Source organism: Galeopterus variegatus, unplaced genomic scaffold, assembly GCF_000696425.1.
Source record: "Galeopterus variegatus unplaced genomic scaffold, G_variegatus-3.0.2 Scaffold1402, whole genome shotgun sequence".
NCBI lineage: Eukaryota > Metazoa > Chordata > Mammalia > Dermoptera > Cynocephalidae > Galeopterus > Galeopterus variegatus.
This window is the reverse complement of record NW_007727513.1, coordinates 260,502-282,522: the sequence shown is the minus strand read 5'-3', so window position 1 is coordinate 282,522 and position 22,021 is coordinate 260,502. Positions and strand designations below refer to the sequence as shown.

Below are 22,021 nucleotides of genomic sequence, written 5' to 3'. Positions count from 1 at the left end.
CTTGTAAGAGTAGTAACAAGACTGCAATTTATTAAGCATCTGCTCAATGCCAGTCACTTGTGATTAGGGTCATATGTGCATCATTTCTACTCTTGAGAGTATCCCTGCAAGAGAGGCTGCACTGGCCTCAATCTGTACTAAAGGAAATGGGCTCACAAGACAATGTAACACACTAAGAGGCAGTGCAGGGATAGAATCCACAGCCATGCAGTTTCAAATATTTGTATGTAAATATACATCTCCTCTCTCTCTCTCTCTCTCTCTCTCTCTCTCTCTCTCTCTCTCTCTCATATCACATATGTGACAAAATGTTCAAAACTAGTGAATTCTGATAAAGAGTTGTAGGGAAATTATCTGTATTATGCTTATAACTTACTGGAAAAATAAACCCTATATGAGTCAAGGCACGAAAGTGCCCTGAGGGCTCAGTCCATTCTCAGAGGACACCTTTAGTCATTACAAACAGATAAGAATTAACTGTTTGTAACCATGGGGGTGACGGGGAGGAATCACATGACGACTTACTTTTTTAAAAGAAACTGCAATTAAATGATATTTTTAAAACTACCAATTAAACATGCATGGTACAGACAGGCTCCCTGATCACCAGGACCTAAACTGCATTAGAAATGCGGTGTAGGGGCTGGCCCGGTGGCGCACTGCTGCAGTGTGCTGCTTCAGAGCGCAGCGATACATTAAAACAAATACACACCCAAATAGCCAAAACAATCTTGAGAAAGAAGAACAAAGTGTGGTCTCACACTTCCTGATTTCAAAACTTACTACAAATCTGTAGTAATCAAAAGAAGCGAGGTAGTGACATAAATACAGACATACAGACCAATGGAATAGAATAAAAAGCCCAGAAATAAACCCTTGCATATACAGTCAAATGATTTTTGATAAGGGTGCCACGACCATTCTCTGGGGAAAAGACAATCTTTTCAAAAAATGTGCTGGGAAAACTGTACATCCATATGCAAAACAATGAAATTTGGCCCCTACCTGATGCAATTTACAAAAACAAACTCGAAATGAATCAAAGACCTATAACTATAAAACTCTTAGAATAAAACACAGGGGAAAAGCTTCATGATGAGACAGCATAGGGCTAGGCCTGTGAACCAAACCGACTCCATTTTCCCTGCAGAGGACATTTTGTTAATTTTCCAGTCCTCAGTCATGAGACCCATAGGGGGCACAATAACCCCACTGCCTTGATGCCTTGATAAAAGTAAATGAAAGAGACCAGTTGGTCATAATTGCCTTGATAAGATAAACTGAGATAAAAGAGGAACAGAAATTCACTGAGTTGCAAAACCCCTTCTCCAAGGCTTGTTAAAATATTAGTTAGCTTTGTTTAAAACATCATTATCTACCCATTCTTTTTTCCCTGTAATTACAAAAATTGAGATACAGATTAACCTTAAGACCCCTTTAGGAGTTCCCACATGCCCACAACGTGACCACTACAATGACCCTCCTGGGACAGCAATAATGAACAATACCACCATCTTGCACCTACTGAGCAGGTGCAAAGACCAAAGCCCTAACTGAGCTTGTGCCCATGATGCAACCAGGAAGAACGGAATGGACCATCTCCAGAGGCATGGAATGAGGACTCTGGCCTTCACCCCTCACCTCTTTTCCCTTTAAAGGGCCCTGAAGAGTTCCCTTCAGAGGGGTAGCTTCTCTATAGCTACCTCCATATGCATAAGTCTACTTCCTCTTTTCATAAAGCATTGCTTCCTTTGTGACTTTGGGACCCAAGAGCCTAATTCAGTAACAATGACATTGAATTTGGTGATGATTTCTTGGATATGATACCAAAAGCACGAAAGAAAAGAAAAAATAGGTAAGTTGGACTTCATCAAAATTAAAAACCTTTGGGCTGGCCCGGTGGCGCACTGGTATGATTTCTTGGATATGATACCAAAAGCACGAAAGAAAAGAAAAAATAGGTAAGTTGGACTTATCAAAATTAAAAACCTTTGGGCTGGCCCGGTGGCGCACTGGTAGAGTACACTGCTTGAGAGTGCGGCGGCGCTCCCGCCGAGGGTTCGGATCCCATGTGGAGACCGGTTCCCGCTCACTGGCTGAGCGAGGTGTGGGCGCAGCACCGAGGGTTGCGATTCCGTTGCCGGTCCCCGGTACAGGCACGACACCGAGGGTTGCGATCCCATTACCGGTCAGTAAAAAAAGACAACAAGGAAAAAAAAGAATTAAAAACCTTTATGCATCAACAGAATGGGAGAAAATATTTGGAAATCTTATATCTAATAAGGGACTGATATCTGGAATATATAAAGAACTCCTAAAACTCAAAAACAACAACAAAAAACAACCAGATTAAAAGAAGGCAAAGGACTTCAACAGACATCTCTCCAAAGAAGATAACAAAAGGCCAATTACCACATGAAAAGATGCTCAGCATCACTTAGTTATTAGGGAAATACAAATCAAAACCACAATGAGATACCACCTCACACCCATTAGAATGCAAAGTTAAGGGCCAAATCCTAAATCAAGAAGGTACATTATGAGCCTAGCCAGCTGGCCTCTCCCTAAGGAAACTCTGTCTTGTTCTCTCACTTTCTCAGGTAATGTATCAGTCTTGCAAATAGCTTCCCCAAATCTATTCAGCTCACAAAATTCAAAACAAACCAACTTTTATCTGCCAGGGCCATTCTTTCTCCTCCTACTCAGTGCTGCCTAAAATCATTCTCCAAAATGCATATTCTACGTATTGCATCTATCATGAACACAGATTCCTATCAAATACAATAAAAGAGCAAAAAGAACAAAGAAGAATATATTTCTTTAGCCAATACTAGAAATGTATAAATTCATGATTCCATTTCTTCTGGTCAGCCCTGATTCCTAAGGCCTTTGGAATATGAAACATCACTCCATGATTCTGCTAAATTCTGCTTTAATAAATTTCCACAACTGTTCTATTTTTAAAATATCTAAAACTAAAGGTCACAATATTCTTGAAAATAATAATCACTAGCAACAAAAAAATTCTGTAAATTCTTTCATTTACATTTGGTTAGTGCTCAATTTTCACGATGTTATAGGACCCCATATTCCAAAACATGATAAATAAAAGGAAAACCTAAAAAGTACACATTCTACTTGTGCTTTGTATGTGAAATTATGTGTCTTCCTACAAATTACATTTTGGAGTTTGACAGTGTTTCACAATGAATTCCACACCTGTAGGAAATGAGACCTAAATCACTATCAAAAAGCATTTTTTAGGATTTGTTTTAAAAAAGCAGAAGTGACATTTCCCTAGAAAAGACTAAAAATACTATTAAATTTATAGACTTCTATTTCAAATAGGAATTTTCTATTCTACTCAGCACAATGGCTAGAAAAGTCTCTTCCTGTTTGCATCACGGTGACTGTTTTTCATACCTGGGCAATAACCATGAATACACAGCCTCAATCTTCATGTCTTCCATTACCTAACCTGCTTTGCTTTCTTACCAGTAAATGCTTATGCACAGCAAGGGACAGCGCTGATTTAGACTAACAGAGGTATCTGATGTGGATGCTACTTAAAACAGGTTTGTGTTTTCACCTACCTCCACTGCTACTACAATCAAAATGAGGTCCGTTTTTGACTCTGGAAAGACTGCATTCACTTGTGGTGACATTCCAATCAGAGCACAGTTAGTGACGACAGATATAACACTCATTGTTTCGAAAGCCAACTAAAAGAAAAAAGAATGTGAAATTAAAAACTGCAATGACTCCTTCCATATTTCTTCATCCTTTTTCATATTACCTAAAAACCAAGGAAAAAGTCTTTCCCTAGTTCTAAACATTCCAAGAAATTTTAAGCTTTTTTCCTTTGTCATGCTATGATTTTCATTAGTTTAAAAAGGCCAGACTGTTAGAAGATATTTTGGATACTTTTGGCTTGAATATTCCAAAGCAATATGCTCTACCTTCCCAATTGGAGACAGCCATGGATCTAAATTTGGAATACATCCAAATAACTGTTAAAGTTACTCTACTCTACTCATATCTAAGGGAAATCTGAAGTAGGAGTGTCAAAGAAAATGTTTCAAATTCAAGAACAGGTAAGATTTCAAACAGAATTTATTTTGTGAAACTGTTCTATTTTGACAGATCACACACCACATGTGGTTCAGCTATAACCAGTTTTATAACCGAGGCGCCAGTTATAAAAACAGTGATCCCTCCCTAGTGGCATTTACCAAATCATCTGTTGAACTTTAGAAAGGTTCCAGGCCCCACTAAGACTTACTAAACAGACTGTTCCAGGCTCCCATGAAGGAGACTTTGGTGCCTGCTACTACATATGGACGTAGAAGTGTTGTGACCAATGCTCTTTTTTTTTAAATGTAAAGCACGTGGTGATGACTACTAGACGACTTAACCACTACCTCCAAGAAACACAATTACTATCAGAAATGTAAATTTTAAAAGAAGCAAAACAAAAGATAACTGGACCCAAACCTAATAATATCTTGACCCATGAAGAATTTCTGCCACCTTATATTTTAGCAATCCTTTGTGTAATCTATTTTTCCATAGTTTTCTTCACAACAAACCTACTCAGGACATTCTTCACCTTCTCTTTAAATAACTTAAAATTTCTACTTATTTACTTTTGATCATTACATTAGCATAGTTCAAAATCAAAAATTGTAAGTATATAATGAAAAGTTTCCTTGTCCCCTTTTCTCTTACTTCCCAGCTCCCATTCTTCCAAAAGACAATCACTATTACTAAATCTTATGTCCCTTTCCAGACACTCTGTATGCAAGTATAAACAAATTTGAATAAATGCACTCTTTCTTATTCCCTTTAGCATAATACACACTGTCAGGCCCTTGCTGTTATCACTTAAAGTGTCTTGGAGAACTTTCTGTGTCAGTACTCAAAAAGCTCCCATTCTTTGTCACAACTGCTTAAGTATTCTACTGCATGGATATAACAGAATTTATTTACTCATTGGTGGGCATTTAGTTGCTATTACAAACAATGCTGCAATTAGTAATCCTATAAATACATCACTTAATAAGTGTGGAAGCAGGCTACATTCCTGAAAGTAGAATGGCTAAGTCAAGGAGGACATGCATTTGTAATTTTTTTCATGTTAATTAACCCTTTATTTATTTATTTATTTTTTATCTTTTCTATTGAAGTACTTTTTAAAAAAATTATTGAAACAATTGCTTATACATATCTCTGGGGTACAGCATTAAACACCAATACTTGTGTGCAATATGTGATGCTCAAATCAGAATAATGAATATATTCAACATTACACAATATCTTTTGTGGCCTTTTACCAATTTCTCACTAGCCACCCCTCGCCCTCCCCCCCCCTTCCCTCCTCTGGTGGCCTCAGTTCTGTTCTCTCCTTTTGAAAATCCAACACATTATTGTCATTGTTGTATCTTTTTTTTTTAGCTCCCACTTATGAGTGAGGACATGTGGTATTTCTCTTTCTATCTCTGGCTTATTTCACTTAACATAATTTTCTCCAAGTTCATCCATGTTGCTGTGAAAGGCAGAATTTCATTCTTTCTTACGGCTGAGTAGTATTCCATTGTGTATGTGTATATATATATACACACACCACAATTTCCTTATCCAGTCATCCATGGATGGGCATTTAGGTTGGTTCCTCATCTTGGCTATTGTAAATAGAGTTGTGGTAAACATGGAAGTGCAGGTATCCCTTCAACATGATGATTTCCATTCCTTTGGGTATACACTCAGCAGTGGGATTGCTGGATCGTATGGTAGATCTACCTGTAGTTGTTTGTGGAACTTCCATACTGTTTTCCATACAGGCTGCACTAATTTACAGTCCTAGCAACAGTGTAGGAGGGTTCCCCTTTCTCCACATCCTCGCCAGCGTTGGTTACTCTCTTTTTGATAATGGCCAGTCTAATTGGGGTGAGATGATATCTCAATGTGGTTTTGATTTGCATTTCCCTGACGCTTAGTGATATTGAACATTTTTTCTTGGTGTAGAGAAGTTTCACCTCCTTGGTTAAATTGATTCCTAGGCATTTTATTTTGGGGGTGACTATTGTAAATGGGCTTGCTTTCTTGATTTCTTTTTCTGCTAATTTGCTATTGGAGTATAAAACTGCTACTGATTTTTGCATGTTGATTTTGTAATGTGCAACTTTACTGAAATCATTTATCAGCTGTAAGAGTTTATACAGTCTTCAGGTTTCTCTCTATATAGGATCATGTCATTGGCAAACAAGGACAGTTTGACTTTTTCTTTTTCAATCTGGATGTCCTTTCTTTCTCCTGCCTGATTGCTCTGGCTAATATTTCCAATACTATGTTAAAAAGGAGTGGAAAAAGTGGGCATCCTTGTCTCTTTCCTGTTCTTAAGGAAAAAAGCTGAAGGATAATATTCAGGATAATATTGATGGAGGACTTGTCATATATGGCTTTTATTATGTTGAGATAATTTCCTTCTATACCTAATTTGCTGAAAGTCTTTACCATGAAGGAATGTCAAATTTTTCAAATGCTTTTTCTGCATCTATTGAGACAGTTATATGGTTTTCATCTTTAATTTTGTTGATGTTGATTTATTGACTTGTGTATACAACCATGCTTGTACCCCTAGAATGAATCCCACTCGATCATGGCATATAATTTTTTCATGTGTCTGTTGCATTTCCCTAGTGACTAACTATAAATCTTTTCATGCTGTTACTGGCCATTTGTATAGGTTCTTTGGTGATTTTTTTTTTTTTTTTTTTTTCCATATCTCTTGCCCATGTTTTTATTGGTTCCATTGTCTTATTATTGAGTTGTAGGCAATTTTTAATATATTCTCAATACAAGTCCTCTGGCAGACATATGTATTGTGAATATTTTTTCTCATTTTATGTCTTGTTCTTTTTGTTGAAGAACAAAAGTTTTAATACTTTTTTTCCATTTGGAGACCTAGTTATCTTAACAGCATTAGTGGATAATCATTTCTCCTACTGAACTGAGATGTCACCTGATGGAGTTCGGACGTGTTGACCCTTCCAAAACTCATGTGGAAATTTGATCTCCAATGTGGCAGTGTTGGAAACTGATTGAGTCATGGGGGCAGGTCGCTCATGAATGGATTAATGCTCTCCCTGGGGGAGGGGGGATTAATGAGTGAGCTCTCACTCTTAGTTCCCGCAAGAGCTCGTTGCTTAAAAAGACCCTGGCCCCTTTTCTCTCTCTCTTGCTTCCTCTCTCTTGCTTCCTTTCACCATGTGATCTGCTTGTACCCGCCCAGCTCCCTGCCACTTTCCACGATGAGTAGAAGCAGCCTGAGGCCCATGCGAGATGCAGCTGTCCCAGAATCGTAAGCCAAATAAACCTCTTTCCTTTATAAATTACTTAGTCTCAGGTATTTCTGTTATAGCAACACGTAACAGACTAAAACATCACCTATATCATATTCTAAATTTCCGGGCTTTCAATTGTGTTCCATTGGTCGGACTGTCCAGTAATGAACCAGTACCACACTACCTTAATTACTGAGATTATATAACACGTTCTAATATGTGATAAAATGTGTCTGTCCCTACTCTTCTTTTGAGTTTTCTTTGCTATTTTATTTCATTTATTTTTTCCCTGTGAACTTGACAGTAAGTTTACCTAATTGAAAGAAAAACTTTGTAAGTTAATTGTAGATTTGTAAATTAAGTGCTATATCTGCAAGTTAATTTATAGATTAATTTGTAAATTAAGGGAAAACTGATATACTTTTAAAAAAAAAATTAATAGACTTTTATTTGCTTTTATTTGTCATACATGGGTATAGGATACTTGTTGCCACGGACTGTTGGCTAAGTAGACTGTCAATCCTCCCAGGGTTTTACCTCATATAAGGCCTAATTTAAAATGGGATTTCAATGTTTTATCTAATTTTCCTTATAGCTGTCCATCTATTTTTTAAAGGAACTTATTTTTTTAATTGAAATGTATTGATTGTACATATTTACAGGGTACAGTTAGATTTCAATACATGCATACAATGTGGACGATCAAATCAGGGTATTAGCATATTCATCATTGTATAAATTTACCATTTCTTTGTGATGAAAACATTTGAGCTCCTCTCCTAACCATTTGATAACATACAATAAATTACTGTAAATTATAGATGCCTGTCACTACTGTACAACCCTAGAACTTATTTTTCCTATCTAGCTATTTTATGTCCATTAACCAACTTCTCCCTATCCCCACTCTCTCCCCTCCTTCTCAGCCACTAGTAACCACAATTCACAATTGTGACTGATTTCACCTAACATAATGTCTTCATTTAATTATGATGTGTCTTGTTGTGGACTTCTTTGGGTTTATCTTGTTAGGGGTTTGCACAACTTGAATTCAGCTCTCTTACCAAATTTGGAAAGTTCTTGGCCATTATTTTTTCAACTACTTTTTTGGCCCCTCCCTCTTTCTCCTCTCCTGTAACTTCCCATGACAACAATGTTAGCTCCTCTGTTATACACACAAAGGTCCCTGAGGCTATGATTTTTTTTATGATCTATTTTCTCTCAGTTGTTCTGATTAGGTAATTTCTCGTGTTCTCTTTTCCAATTCCTGATTCTTTCCTCTATCCCTTCCATTCTGCTATTGCACCCATCTATTGAGCTTTTTATTTTTGTTACTTTCTTTGTCACCTCTAAAATGTCAATTTGTGGACTGGCCAGATAACTCAGTTGGTTAGAGTGTGGTGTGTATAACACTAAGGTCCAGGGTTCGATCACTGTGCCAGGAAGGAAGGGAGGGAGGGAAGGAGGGAAGGAGGGAAGGAGGGAAGGAGGGAAGGAGGGAAGGAGGGAAGGAGGGAAGGAAGGAAGGAAGGAAGGAAGGAAGGAAGGAAGGAAGGAAGGAAGGAAGGAAATGTCAATTTGATTCTCCTTCACATCATCTATTTCTTTGCTGAGACACTGTTATTCTATTTTTTCATTTGTTTCAGGTGTGTTCATAATTACTTATTGAAACCTTTTTATCATCATTCCTTTAAAATTTTAGTCCAATATTTCTAACATCTGCTGATTGTCTTTTCTCACTCATTTTGTTATCTTCCTGGTTCTTTGTATGTTCAGTGATTTTTTACAGAAACCTGAACATTTTGGGTGTTATAAGATTCTAGATACTATTTAAACTTTCTGTTTTACTTGGTTCCTGACACCACTCCAGCACAGGGGGAAAGTGGGTAATATTTTGTTACTGGGTGGAAGTAGAGGTCCAGGTTCCTTATCCAGACACTGCTGGCATCCGAGGGGGGTGGTTCCTTATTGTTGCTGGGCAGGGGTGGGCATTCTGGCTTCCCACCGTACTTCTACTGATATCTCCTCTTCTGGGAGAGGTACAAGTGCCTCACATGTGTTCCCATTTTGTCTCCACTGTGCAGGGTGGTGGTTAAAGTCTTTAAATTCCTGTAGGCTTCTTCTGAGACCACCCCAGCAGGGGCTGGAACAGGGGTCCCATTAGTGCTAGGTGAGAACAGAAGTTTAGGCTCCCCACATGTTCCCCACTGACACTGCAGCAGGGAAGGTCTCAGTACTATATGGTGGGATAAAGTCCCAGTTGGCTACTTTCCTAGAAAACCATCAAAGTTTTACATCTTAAAAAGGTATTAGAGATTATATTTTTCCTTCCTCACCCCTCAATTTTAAAAACAAAAAAAGCAAGGCGAGAAAAAGTTAATGACAGTCTAAAATCACACAGATAGTTTGCCGCAAAGCAAGGGCTAAAATCCAGTTTTCCTAAATCTCTCTTTAGGACTTGCTTTCTTTAGGTGGGGGGAGGGAAGTCACAATGCCTCATTTTTTTTTTATTTTTTAAAGGAATAATATTTTCTCAAATAATTACCTGCCATACACCAATACCAGCTGAAGGTTCTGAGAATGGACGTTTGAAGACCCTGCACATTTTCAAGGCATCTGAATTGACTTCAGTGAAGTTATTTAACACAGCAAAGGCAGCTGCTAATGGGTAAACACAGGAGAAAAGGCTCACATAACCAAACTGCAGGAATAACTCCAAGTAATCATCGAAGGTACCCTGAAAATGTAAACACCAAGAGAGCAAGCATTGGTTTAATATCATATAATAGGAATAACCTTTTGCAATACTATTCAAGACATTGGCCTCTAACTGTTGAAAATAAACTTCAAAGAGTTTACCCCAATTATTTCTTCTCAACCACAGAATCTACTTAAAAGCAATTTTATATTAAGTCCCTGAAATAAAGAATAAAAAATGATGCAGCTCCTCGTTTAATTGTGCCAAATCACTGAAATACTACATTTTTTCTATGGCAAACAATAGCAAAGCTAAAGATGTTTGCTCCTGACCAACTAAAAAGAAATAATCCAGTATCACTGTTAGAGACTTTTCTGATGTCCCTCTCACATCACTGGCACCCCAGAATGTCAGTCCCTGATCCTCCATGAAAAAACTGATGGTGACAATCCCAATGAAAATGGTGAAGTAAAGACCACCAAAAGTTCACCCCTCCATAAAAGCAATAACAACAACAACAAAAAAAAAAACAAGGAAAATTTGTTAGAATCAAATTTTTTAGTACTCTGGAAACTAACCCAAAGACTTGTAGCAACCCAGACAGCATTTATTCAAGAAAAACATCTGAATCTTGTGGCATTTTAACTTACCTTAGTCTCATCCCCCACTCTCCAACTCTGCAGCAACCCTAGAAAATAACAGCATGCATTCACAGTACCAGAGGGATCAGAGTGGAGCTGGAGATCTTTGAAAGCCTCATTCCCAAAGGGAAGTCATTATATGATCTGACTAGTGGTACCCTAGAAGACTCCACTCAAAAGACTTTTCTTATTCAACATCACAGAGTCTCTCCTAGTGCTAAAGGCACCCCAGTGTTAATAGAAGGTTCTAACATAACATCTGCCTGAAATAATGGGTAGCAGCTGGGGCAAACAATGAACTAGCCAGGGAGCTCAAAGGAAAAGATAAGGAATGGGCTATCCACAGGTGATGTGAAAAGCTCCAACATTTTCCTGGGAATCCAGAAGACCAGGCACATGTACAGGATTGTGCACATACTCAGGAAAGATCTGAGAAGGCTCTAAGATCTCATCTCTAACTGACCTTGAGGCTCTGCATGAGCAGGAAGTGAATGCTAAGGTAGAGTTATAAACTTCTTGGCTGAGCACAGACAGCATGTCCGAATACAAAAAGAGACCTAACACACATCTATAGAAGATTCAACTGCAAAATAGCAGAATACACATTTTTCTCAAGTGTACATGGAACATTCTTCAAAATAGATTATGTTAGGCCATAAAACAATTCTCAATAAACTTACAAGCTTAAAAACATACAAAGTAGAATTACAACCACAATGGAATGAAATTGAAACTCAATAACAAGCAAATTTGGGAAATTCACAAACATATATTAGGCAACCTATTCCAAAAAACCAACGGGTCAAAGAAGAAATCACAAGAGAAATTAGAAAATACCTTAAGAAGAATGAAAACATCTTAAGAAAAATGAAAAGAAAACAACATACAAACACTTATGGGATGCCATGAAAGCAGTGGTCAAATGGAAATTTGTTGCTGTAAATGCTTCTGCTAAAAAAGAAGAAAGATCTCAAGACAACCTTGAAAAAGAATAGTAAACTAAACCCAAAGCATGCTAAAGGAAATAAATAAATATTAGGGTGGAAATAAATAAAGAATAGAAAAACAATAGAGATCAACGAAACCAAAAGTTTGTTCTTTGAAAACATGAAAAAAAGAGATAAACCACTATATAGATTGTGCAAGAAAAAAAGAGGAATGACTCAAATTACTAAAATGAGGAGTGAAAGAGGGGATATTACTACTGAACTTACAGCAGGAAAAAAGGATTATAAGAAAATACTATGAGCAACTGTATATCAAAAAAGGGGGAAAAAAAAGCATAGATGAAATGGACAAATTACTAGAATGACACAACCACCAAAAGTGACTCAAGAAGAAATAGAACGTCTGAATAGACATATAACAGTAAAGAGATTGAGTTAGTAATCAAAAACTTCCCACAAAGAAAAGCCCAGGCCCAGAGGGCTTCACCAGTGAATTCTACCAAATATCTAAAGAAGAACTAATACCCATTTTTCACAAACTCTTCCACAAAGACGAGGAAAGAACACTTTCCAATTTGTTCCACAAGGACAATATTACCCTAATACCAAAACCAGACCATTACAAGAAAAGAAAACTACAGACCAATACCCCTTATGTCCAGAGGCATAAAAATCCTTAACAAAATATTGGAAAACTGGTTCCAGCAGCATATTAAAAGGATTACACACCATGACCAAGTCAAATTTATCCCAGGATGGCAAGATTGGTTCAATATACAAATATCAATCAATGTAACACACCACAATAATTGAATGAAAGTTAAAAAAAAAAACACAGAAAAACAAAATATAACACCATTTCATGATTTAAAAAACAATAAAAAACTGATAAATGATATCTACAAAAACACCCAGTTAACACCATATTAATGGTTAGAGACTAAAAGCTATGCCCTAACATAAGGAACAGGACAAGGATGTCTGCTCTCGGCTCTTCTATTCAACATTGTCCTGGAAGTTCCAGCCAGTAAAATTAGGGAAAGAAGTAAAGCTCTTTCTATTTGAAGAAGATATAATCTTATATACAAATAAAACTCTAAAGAATCCACAGAAAATTATTAGAGTTAATAAATGACTTCAGTAAGGTTGCAGGATATAAGATCAATATACAAAAATCAATGGTACTTCTATACGCTAGCAATAAACAATGTGAAAGTGAAATTAAGAATACAATTCCATTTATGATAGTATTGAAAAGAATAAAACATTTAGGAATAAATTTTTCCTAAACAAAGAAGCATAAGACTTGTACACTGAAAACTACAAAACATTGCTGAATGAAATTAAAGAAGACCTGAAAATAAATGGAAAGACATTCTGTGTTCATGACTTGAAAGACTTAACATTATTAAGATAACTATACTACCTAAATTGATCTAAAGATTCAATGCAATTCCAATCAAAATTCCAACCATGTTTTTTTTTTACAGAAATGGATGAGCTGATCCTAAACCTCATACGGAATTGTAAGGAACACAGAAAAGCAAAAACAATCTTGAAAAAGATGAACAAAGTTGGAAAAATCCCATTTCATGATTTGAAAATCTACTACAAAGCTACAGTAATGAAGACAGGGTAGTACTAGCATAGGATAGACATATAGGTCTATGGAATAGCTTGAAGAATACAAAAATAAAATTGTGTGTTTATGATCATTTGATTTTCAACAAAGGTGCTAATACTATTCAATGGAAATTTGTTGATTTTCAACAAATGGTGCTGGGACAACTAGATATCCATATGCAAAAGAATGAATTTGAACCCCTTCCTCACAAACACAAAAATTAACTCAAAATTATCAAAGACCTAATTATAAATACTAAAATCATAACATTCTTAGAAGAAAATATAGGAGTAAATCTTCCTGACCTTGCATTAGCTAATGGTTTCTTAGATTTGACACCAAAAGCACAAGTATCAAAAAAAGATAAACTGGACCTCATCAAAATTAAAAATATTTGTCCATCAAAGGACATTATCAAAAAAGTGAAAAGAAAACTGACAGAATGGGAGGACATATTTGCAAATCATAGATCTGATAAGACACTTGTATTCAGAATATATAAATAACTCTTACAACTCAATTGATAAAAAGATAACCCGGTCAAAAAAATAAAATGGGCAAAGAATATCAATATATTTCTCCAAAGAAGATATACAAATGGCCAATAAGCACATGAAAAGATGGTCAACATCATCAGCCATTAAGAAAATGCAAATCAAACATACAATGAAATACATTTCATACCCACTAGAACGGCTATCGTTCTTTTTTTAAAAAAGTAGAAAATAATAAGTGTTGATAAAGATATGGAAACCCTCTACAGGGCTTACAGGAATGTGAAATGGTACTGCTGTTTTTGACAACAGGCTGGCAGTTCCTCAAAAAATTAAACAGAGTTAAGCATATGACCCAGGATATGGTAACGTATTTTCATACAAAACATATGTTCATACAAAAACTTTTACAGCAATGTTCATAGCAGCATTATTCATAGTAGAAAGTACAAACAACCCAAATGTCCATCATTGATGAACAAAATAAAGCATATCCATATAATATTATCCAGTTATAAAAAGGAATAAAGTACCAATACATGTTACAACATGGATGAACCCTGAAAACATTATGCTCAGTGAAAGAAAACAGACACAAAAGGCCACATATTATACGATTTCATTTAAATGAAATGCACAGAACAGGAACGTAGATTAGTGGTTGCTGGGGGATGAGGAAGGGAGGGACTGCTGGCAGAAATGGAATTTCTTTGTGGGATGATGAAAATATTCTGGAATTAGTGGTGATGGCTGCACAGCCATGTGAATTTACTAAAAAACATAAAAGTGTACATTTTAAAAGGGTGAGTTTTATGGTTTGTGATGGGAGTCTGGATGTGTTCTCCCCTCCAAAACTCATGTGGAAATTTGATCTCCAATGTGGCAGTGTTGGAAACTGAGTCACGGGGGCAGATCCCTCATGAATGGATTAATACTCTCCCTGGGGGAAGTGGGGTAGTGAGTGAGTTCTCAATCTATTAGTTCCCACGAGAGCTGATTGTTTAAAGGACCCTGGCACCTCCTCTCTCTCTCTCTCTCCCTCTTGCTTCCTCTTGTCATGTGATCTGCTTGTACCGGCCAGGTGCCTGCTATTTTTCTGCCATGAGTAAAAGCAGCCTGAGGCCCATGCCAGATGCAGCTGTCCCAGAATCGTGAGCCAAATAAACCTCTTTTCCTTATAAATTACTCTTTTTTCTTATAAAAAACAGACTAAAACAGTTTCTGAATTGTCTCAATTTTTTTAAAAAGTAAAGAGAAAAAAAGCTGACGGTAACAAGGAACCTCCCCAGAGTCACTCCAACAGAAGCTGCAGACACGTCAAAGAGACCTAAGGGGAAAGGAGTCCACAGCAGAAAATGGGGAGACTATGAAAACGTGAAGAAATGCCTCTGAAAATGTTTAAAACCCTTTCTGAGATGCTTAAAAAGGTTTACTACAAAGGGAGAAAGGGGTAATGGTTCTTACATACCCTCAATTTGGGGGGCAGAGATGTAAACAGTACAAGGTGAGTTATTTAGTGATCCTTAATAACTGGACAAAGGAGCCTTCACTTAAGTAGAATGCCTCAGAGTTGGTGGCTCTGACTTGTCACTTCAGGCTCCATGTCTCAACAGGACTCTGTGACATGCCACTTAGATGCCTCATCAGAGGCTTGTTTTTCACAATATCTCATATTCCCCATTCTGAGAGAAGCCAAGCAATGCGTTCTAAGCTGCACAGTGATTAAGTTACAGAGCCATCCCTCATAGCACCTAAGGCCATGCTCACACCACACACCAGTGTTTCTCCAACTTCTGGCATCCTCAGGCCTCACAAGAATCCAGCACACATGCAACAATAATGTCAGTTTAAGAAAAATACTCATCATAGTATTTTAAAATAATATTAAGCATTAATATTTTAAAATTTATAATTATTATTATTCTATCTCAGAACTGGTCTTTTAACAAGATATGAATATTAGGCTCAGTAGCTGAGAGCTTCAGTATAAGTCAGATTCTACTTCCAGTCAGCTTATTCTCTTACTTTACATTTTTCTAAAATGAAAAATCCCATACACAATTATAGGACACTGGGAATGGCAGGAAGTGCTTCCTTCAGATGCTCTGGATATTTGCATGAACCCAGGGATTCTGAGTGAGTCTCACTGGCTGTTTTTTGTTTTTTGTGTTTTTTTAAATATATTTTTTATTTTGGGCCACAAAGCAAGTCTTTTTTTTTTGGCCATAAAACAAGTCTTAATAGGTTTTAAAAAGACTAAGGTCATAGAAAATATGTTCTCTGACCACAATAACAGAAGGAATTTTACAAAATTCACACATGTGTGGAAATTACACAACACTCTCCTAAATAATAATGGTTTAAAAAAAAAAATCACAGGGATATTAAAGAGTACTTTGAGATAAAAATCAAAGCACAACGTATCAAAATTTATAGGCTACAGGGTTCATGCAGTGCTTAGAGGAAAATTTATACTTGTAAACACCTATATTAAAAACGAAAAGGAAAATAAATAAATAAATAAATAAATAAATAAATAAATAAATAAATAAATAAATAAATAAATAAATAAATAAATAAATAAATAAATAAATAAATAAATAAATAAATAAATAAATAAATAAATAAATAAATAAATAAATAAATAAATAAATAAATAAATAAATAAATAAATAAATAAATAAATAAATAAATAAATAAATAAATAAATAAATAAATAAATAAATAAATAAATAAATAAATAAATAAATAAATAAATAAATAAATAAATAAATAAATAAATAAATAAATAAATAAATAAATAAATAAATAAATAAATAAATAAATAAAAACGTGAAAAATCTCAAATCAGTAATGTAAACTTCTACCTTAAAAGAAATAGAAAAAGAAGTGTAAACTAAACGAAAAACAAATATAAGCAGGAAATAACAAAGATTACAACAGCAATATAAGAAATAGGGAATTAAAAAACAGTAAAGAAATCAACGAATTGATTTCTTTATAAAGATCAATAAAATTTGTAAATATTTATCCAGACAGACCAAGAAAAAAAGAGAGAAGACTGAAATTACTAAAATCAGAAATAAAGCAGGGACATTATTACACTGTCATGTTTTTTTCTGGTGGTAAGATTTAATTTCTTTATCTTTCTCGTTTGCATCTTTGTTCTACCAGTGCGTTTTGTTCTTTCTTGTATATTCATGGAAGTGATTATCATTTTTTGTATTCCAGATGCAGGACTTCCCTGAGGATTTCTTGTAGGGCTGGTCATGTGGTGGTGAACTCCCGCAGTTTTTGTTTCTCTGGAAAATACACTATTTTTTCCTCATTTCTGAAGGATAGCCTTGCTGTTATAGTATTCTTGGTTGGCAGTTTTTCTTTTAGTATTTTGAATATATCATCCCATTTTCTTCTGGCATGTAGAGTTTCTGTTGAAAAGTCTTTCATTAGTCTGATAAGGACTCCACTACAGGTGACTTGACGTTTTTCTTTTGCTTCTTTTAAGTTTAGAGAGGATCTTTTTGGGTTGAATCCATCTGGGGATCTTTGAGCCTACTGGATCTGAAGGTCCATGTCTCTCCCTATACCTGGTAAGTTTTTCTTTATTATTTTGTTGAGTACGTTTTCCATGCCTTTTCTTTTCTCCTTCCCTTCCAGAACACCCATGATTCAAATGTTTGTGCACTTAAGGTTGTCTGCTAGCTCTCTTAGATTTTCCTCATTTTTAAAATTCTTTTTTTTTTTGTCCACCTGGGTTATTTCTAAAAGACTATCCTTCAAGATCAGAAGTTCTTTCTTCTGATTGTTCTAGCCTGCTGCTTAAGCTCTTGGTTGTGTTTTTTATTTCACTGAAGGAATCTTTCAGTTCCATGAGTTCTGCTACATTCTTTTTTAAGGTATTAATCACTTTGTAAATTTCCTCCTTCATATCCTCGATTTTTTTTTCTTGTTTCATTATGTTGTCTAACTGAGCTTTCTCATAACTCAGTGAGTTTCCTTAAGATTGCTGCTTGGAATTCCTTTTCAGTCATTTCAAGGGTTTCCTGCTCTATAGGGTCTGGTATTTGAGAATTACTGTATACTTTTGGTGGTGTCATATTTTCTTGGGTTTTCATATTTCTAATTTCTCTACGTTGGTGTCAGGTCATCTGGTAGAACAGTGGCTTCTTCTATTACTTTGGAGTGGGCTCTGAGGAGAGAGACATCCTCTTCTTTTTCTGGTCTCCACTGGTGACTCTCCTTGTGTCAATGCACTCAAGTGCCTGGCAGTCCACCTGCATGGTGGCTGTGGCTACTGCTGTGGTGTCAAGCTGCTTTTATGGCAGCCATGGCTGTGGTAGTGACTGGTGGGCAACCTGCATGGAAGTAGTGTTTTCAGCATGCTCTCTTGCCTGCTTCTGGGCAGAGGGGGCTGCTCTTGGCTCCTGCCTAGGACCCAAGCATGCTCTCTTCCTCACTGACTGTTTTTAAGGCTCACTGGAGAACAACAGCAAATGCATGCACCTCAGAGCCAGCAGGTTGAATGTTCAGCTTGAGATTCAGTGATTAGCAGTTGCTAAACCACTCACTGGCTGCATGTAGCTTTTAGAAAGTAGTTCCTTATGTTGTGCTGCAGCATCTAGATGTGGCTTTTAAATATGCCCAGTGATACAGCACTGATTTACTTCTCTGAATAGTGAAAAATTCAAAAGTTGGGAAAGAGTAAAAATCTTAGCAATCAAGCCACGTTCATCACAATTCAGTCTTAAGAAATCCTGATATCGTATGCTCGACATTCAAAATTGTGCTGATTCAGTTCGTAAAGTAAAAGGTCAAGCCTATGCAGAGATGTGCAGACAATTTCTCTCAGAAGATCAACTGGGGAGCCTCTGGAAACCATGCAAAAGCCTTCCTGACATCACTAGTATATAGTAGCCAGGGAGGCCTTCTCAACCCAGCAGTGTGCTCCACCTTCTGACACCACCTTGCCAGGCAATTCTGAGTGACGATATGTACATGTCAACATTTTGTCGGTACTTCTACACTTCTGAGCACTTTTAAGCCAATAAACTTAGCAAACCATAATCTAACAGCAAGAAGGAAAAAATATATAAATTTAACAAAGTAAACAGTTATACATGTAAAGTAAAAATACATTTACCAAGACATACTCTACCCTATTAGCTGGAAGTAGCAAAGACCAACTGGCTAAACAATTCTAACAATCTATATACAAACTTTAACAACAAAGTGGTTACTAGGAGTACTATGGAATGTCTGTGAAAATCATAATTAATTATATATATGTACTTTATTAAATGTATGAATGTATGAAGACAGAGTCTCAGGTTCCAGGTGATCTGTCCCACTTCACTCTGTCATTATCCAACTTTTCTACAGTGAGTGAGCAAGTATTGCTTTTGTAATAACATTTCTTAAGTTTCAGCCAAATTGCTTTTTCCCAAAGCTTGGCAACATTATTTCAGATTTATAAATAGCAGTCATGATAAGATTACAGAAAATAAAATTCTAAATTCATTGACTTCAGTAAGGAGAAAAATGCACCCAGAGGGAAGGATAAGTGCATAGGAAACAATCATCTAGAACAAATGTGACCCCGAAGCATCTGCCCTCTCCAAATATATGGAGAGTTGAAACAGAAAATATCCAAGATTGCTCCAGTGGAGAGAGTAAAAGAGGAACTTGTAGGAGATGAGGAGAAGAAAATGGACCAGATCATGCAGGGCCCTGCAGGCAAGTTAAGAAGTGGCACTGTTAACCCTAGAGTTCACTCACAGACCCAGGACCTATGAGAGAAATTAGTACACTATTGCCTTTACTTCACATCAGAGAGCTTGTACTGTATAACAGCAAGATTCCAAATTGGGAAGGCAAAGTCTTGAACCTTGATCCTAATTTAGACACTAAATGATTTTTTTTTCCTTTTTGTCTTTTTTACTGACCGGTAATGGGATCGCAACCCTCGGTGTCGCGCCCGTACCGGGGACCGGCAACGGGATCGCAACCCTCAGTGTTGTGCCCGCACCACGCTCAGCCAGTGAGCGGGAACCGGTCTCCACATGGGGTCTGAACCCTCGGCGGGAGCGCCGCCACACTCCCAAGCAGCACACTCTCCAGTGCGCCACTGGGCCGGCCCTAGACACTAAATGATTAATAACAGAGCTTTGGTTGCCTATTTTTAACATGGAAAAAGCCATGCCTCCCTTATCTTTCTTCATAAAGGGATTGTCAGATGTCATAAGATGCCATAAAAGGTAAGATCTAAGATCTTGGCAGTGTCACCTTATGAGCATGCAGTTTTTAGATGAATTAGAACTGCTTCAATGAAGGTATGTTGTTTAAATTACTGAATAACATTCACTGAGCCAGGCGCAAAGCAGGAGAAACTTGTCTGGAGGAGATTACAAATTTGGTCTTGGGCACTTTAGGGGATGATGTTGTTTGCCCAATTTCAGAAAAACAGGAAGAGATGAAAGCAGATTCTAATTGATGTAGGAAGAGAAGTAGGAGACTAGAGACAACACTATGGCGAATTATTGCAAGCAAGAGTGAAGGGCAGGAAAGAGACAGGACACAAACAGCAGAAGATGTGAAGGGTTTGCTTATTTTAAATTAAGCCAGCTGCTGACAGTTGGGGCAGGCAGAAAAGGGAAGTGGAGAAGCAGGAGCACCAGGTGATGGCTGGTGAAATGAGGTCTCCAATGAGGCGGCTGAATGAAGAGCAAGGGACAGACTGCTGGCTTAGTTTCTATAAGAGAATAGAGGAAGAAAAGTAAACATGGGCCAAAATACCACTCCCCAGCACAAGCAAGTAAAGGATCTTGACAACATGTGAATCGGACTGAGTTTCTAACCCACAGTAGGCAAGCACTCAACCAATCCAGGAAGGACGGCTCCACACTATTCTCCTTTTCTTTAACTCTTCCTCTGTCTGTCTGTGCTCTCTATACTTCAGATGTAAACAGAAATAGTGCTATTCAAGATGGGCTGTGAGTTTATGAGTCATTTTCTCCCCAGCACAGCAATGAAAGAAAGAGCTAGTGCATAAATGTATAAAAGGAGTCTTCAAAAAGTTCATGGAAAGATTTGTATTATCTTTTAATTCAATTTTTCCATAAATTTTTTGAAGGACCCTCATATTTTAATCAAAAGATGTATCACCACTCAAAAGCAAGAAAAAGAGATGCACAGCTGAGAAATGGACAAAACACAAGATGGTAAGCTGGGACGTGGTCAGGCTCCAAGTCCAGAGGCCAGCTGAGGTAGCTAGGATCTGTGTCCTGTGGGGGAGAACCAAGAGCACTCATTCCCCTGCAGTATAACTAGAACCAGGTCGAATGCAAAACCAGGGGCTGAGACAACAGCCCCTAACCTTGGAAGAGGACTGAGAAAAGCTACAACTGCTGCCCAGGAGCTACAACTTGTGTTAATAACAAGCTGCCTACTGGCTCTGTGACCAGATCTGCAGAATCCCAATGTCACCGCAAGATGGGAGCTCTGGGCTACAAACACCTGGTTCTGCACTAGGGACCTGGAGGCCCACTGGGGGAATTGCAAAAAATAAGGCAGGGAGAAGTGAGCAGACAGAGAGGGTGGACAAACTCTTACTCAAGATGAACATACAAACTAAAATTCTTCAGCATATGAGAAAAACAATGAAAGTCAGCCAAGAAACTCAATAATCAGGAAACAAATTCACTCAAGATGAAAAACAAGACTATGAAGGTTAAACAATAATTGGCCCTCAATGAATGAGCCACTGAAGGATGTATTTCACCAAAAAGAATACCATGCCAAGAAGAAAGGTGCAGGATGTAAGAAACAATGACCAGAAGCAAACGTGATGCCAATACCAGCCCAAAAAATATAGAGACAGTGAATGTAGTCAGAGCTCAGTAAGTTTGTTGAACACACGGGTAGGTTTTATAAGCTAGATCTCTTAAATACTACAAGTAGCCAAACATCTAATCATCTTGTAGTTCCTAAAAATAACTCAGAAATTCTCTGTCTTAAAGGAACTGTTTTATATTTACAACAAGAGTAATTTTTTTTTTCCAAATTACCGTGGTATTTATTTATTTTTTTTCGTTAAATTTTTATTTTGTCAATATACAATGTATATGATTATTATGGCCCATCACCGACACCTCCCTCCCTCCTCCCTCTCTCCCCTCCCCCCCAAGAATGTCCTTTCCGTTTGCTTGTTGTAACAACTTCATGAAAGTATAGTTGTTATATCTTCTTCCCCCCCCCCCCCCCCCCCCCCCCCCCCCC

General features: G+C 37.1%; 1 protein-coding gene across 1 annotated transcript in view; it reads right to left on the bottom strand.

Moving 5' to 3' along the window:
• Positions 1 to 22,021, bottom strand: part of ANO10 (anoctamin 10) — a gene marked incomplete at its 3' end in the record, with an annotated part of 158,990 nt that overhangs the window by 92,215 nt on the left and 44,754 nt on the right. The window contains exons 10-11 of the mRNA XM_008576792.1: positions 9,889 to 10,080; positions 3,594 to 3,722 (exon numbers count right to left, since the gene is read on the bottom strand). Coding sequence (XP_008575014.1) covers positions 3,594 to 3,722; positions 9,889 to 10,080 — 321 coding nt within the window. The remainder of the gene's footprint in view (positions 1 to 3,593; positions 3,723 to 9,888; positions 10,081 to 22,021) is intronic.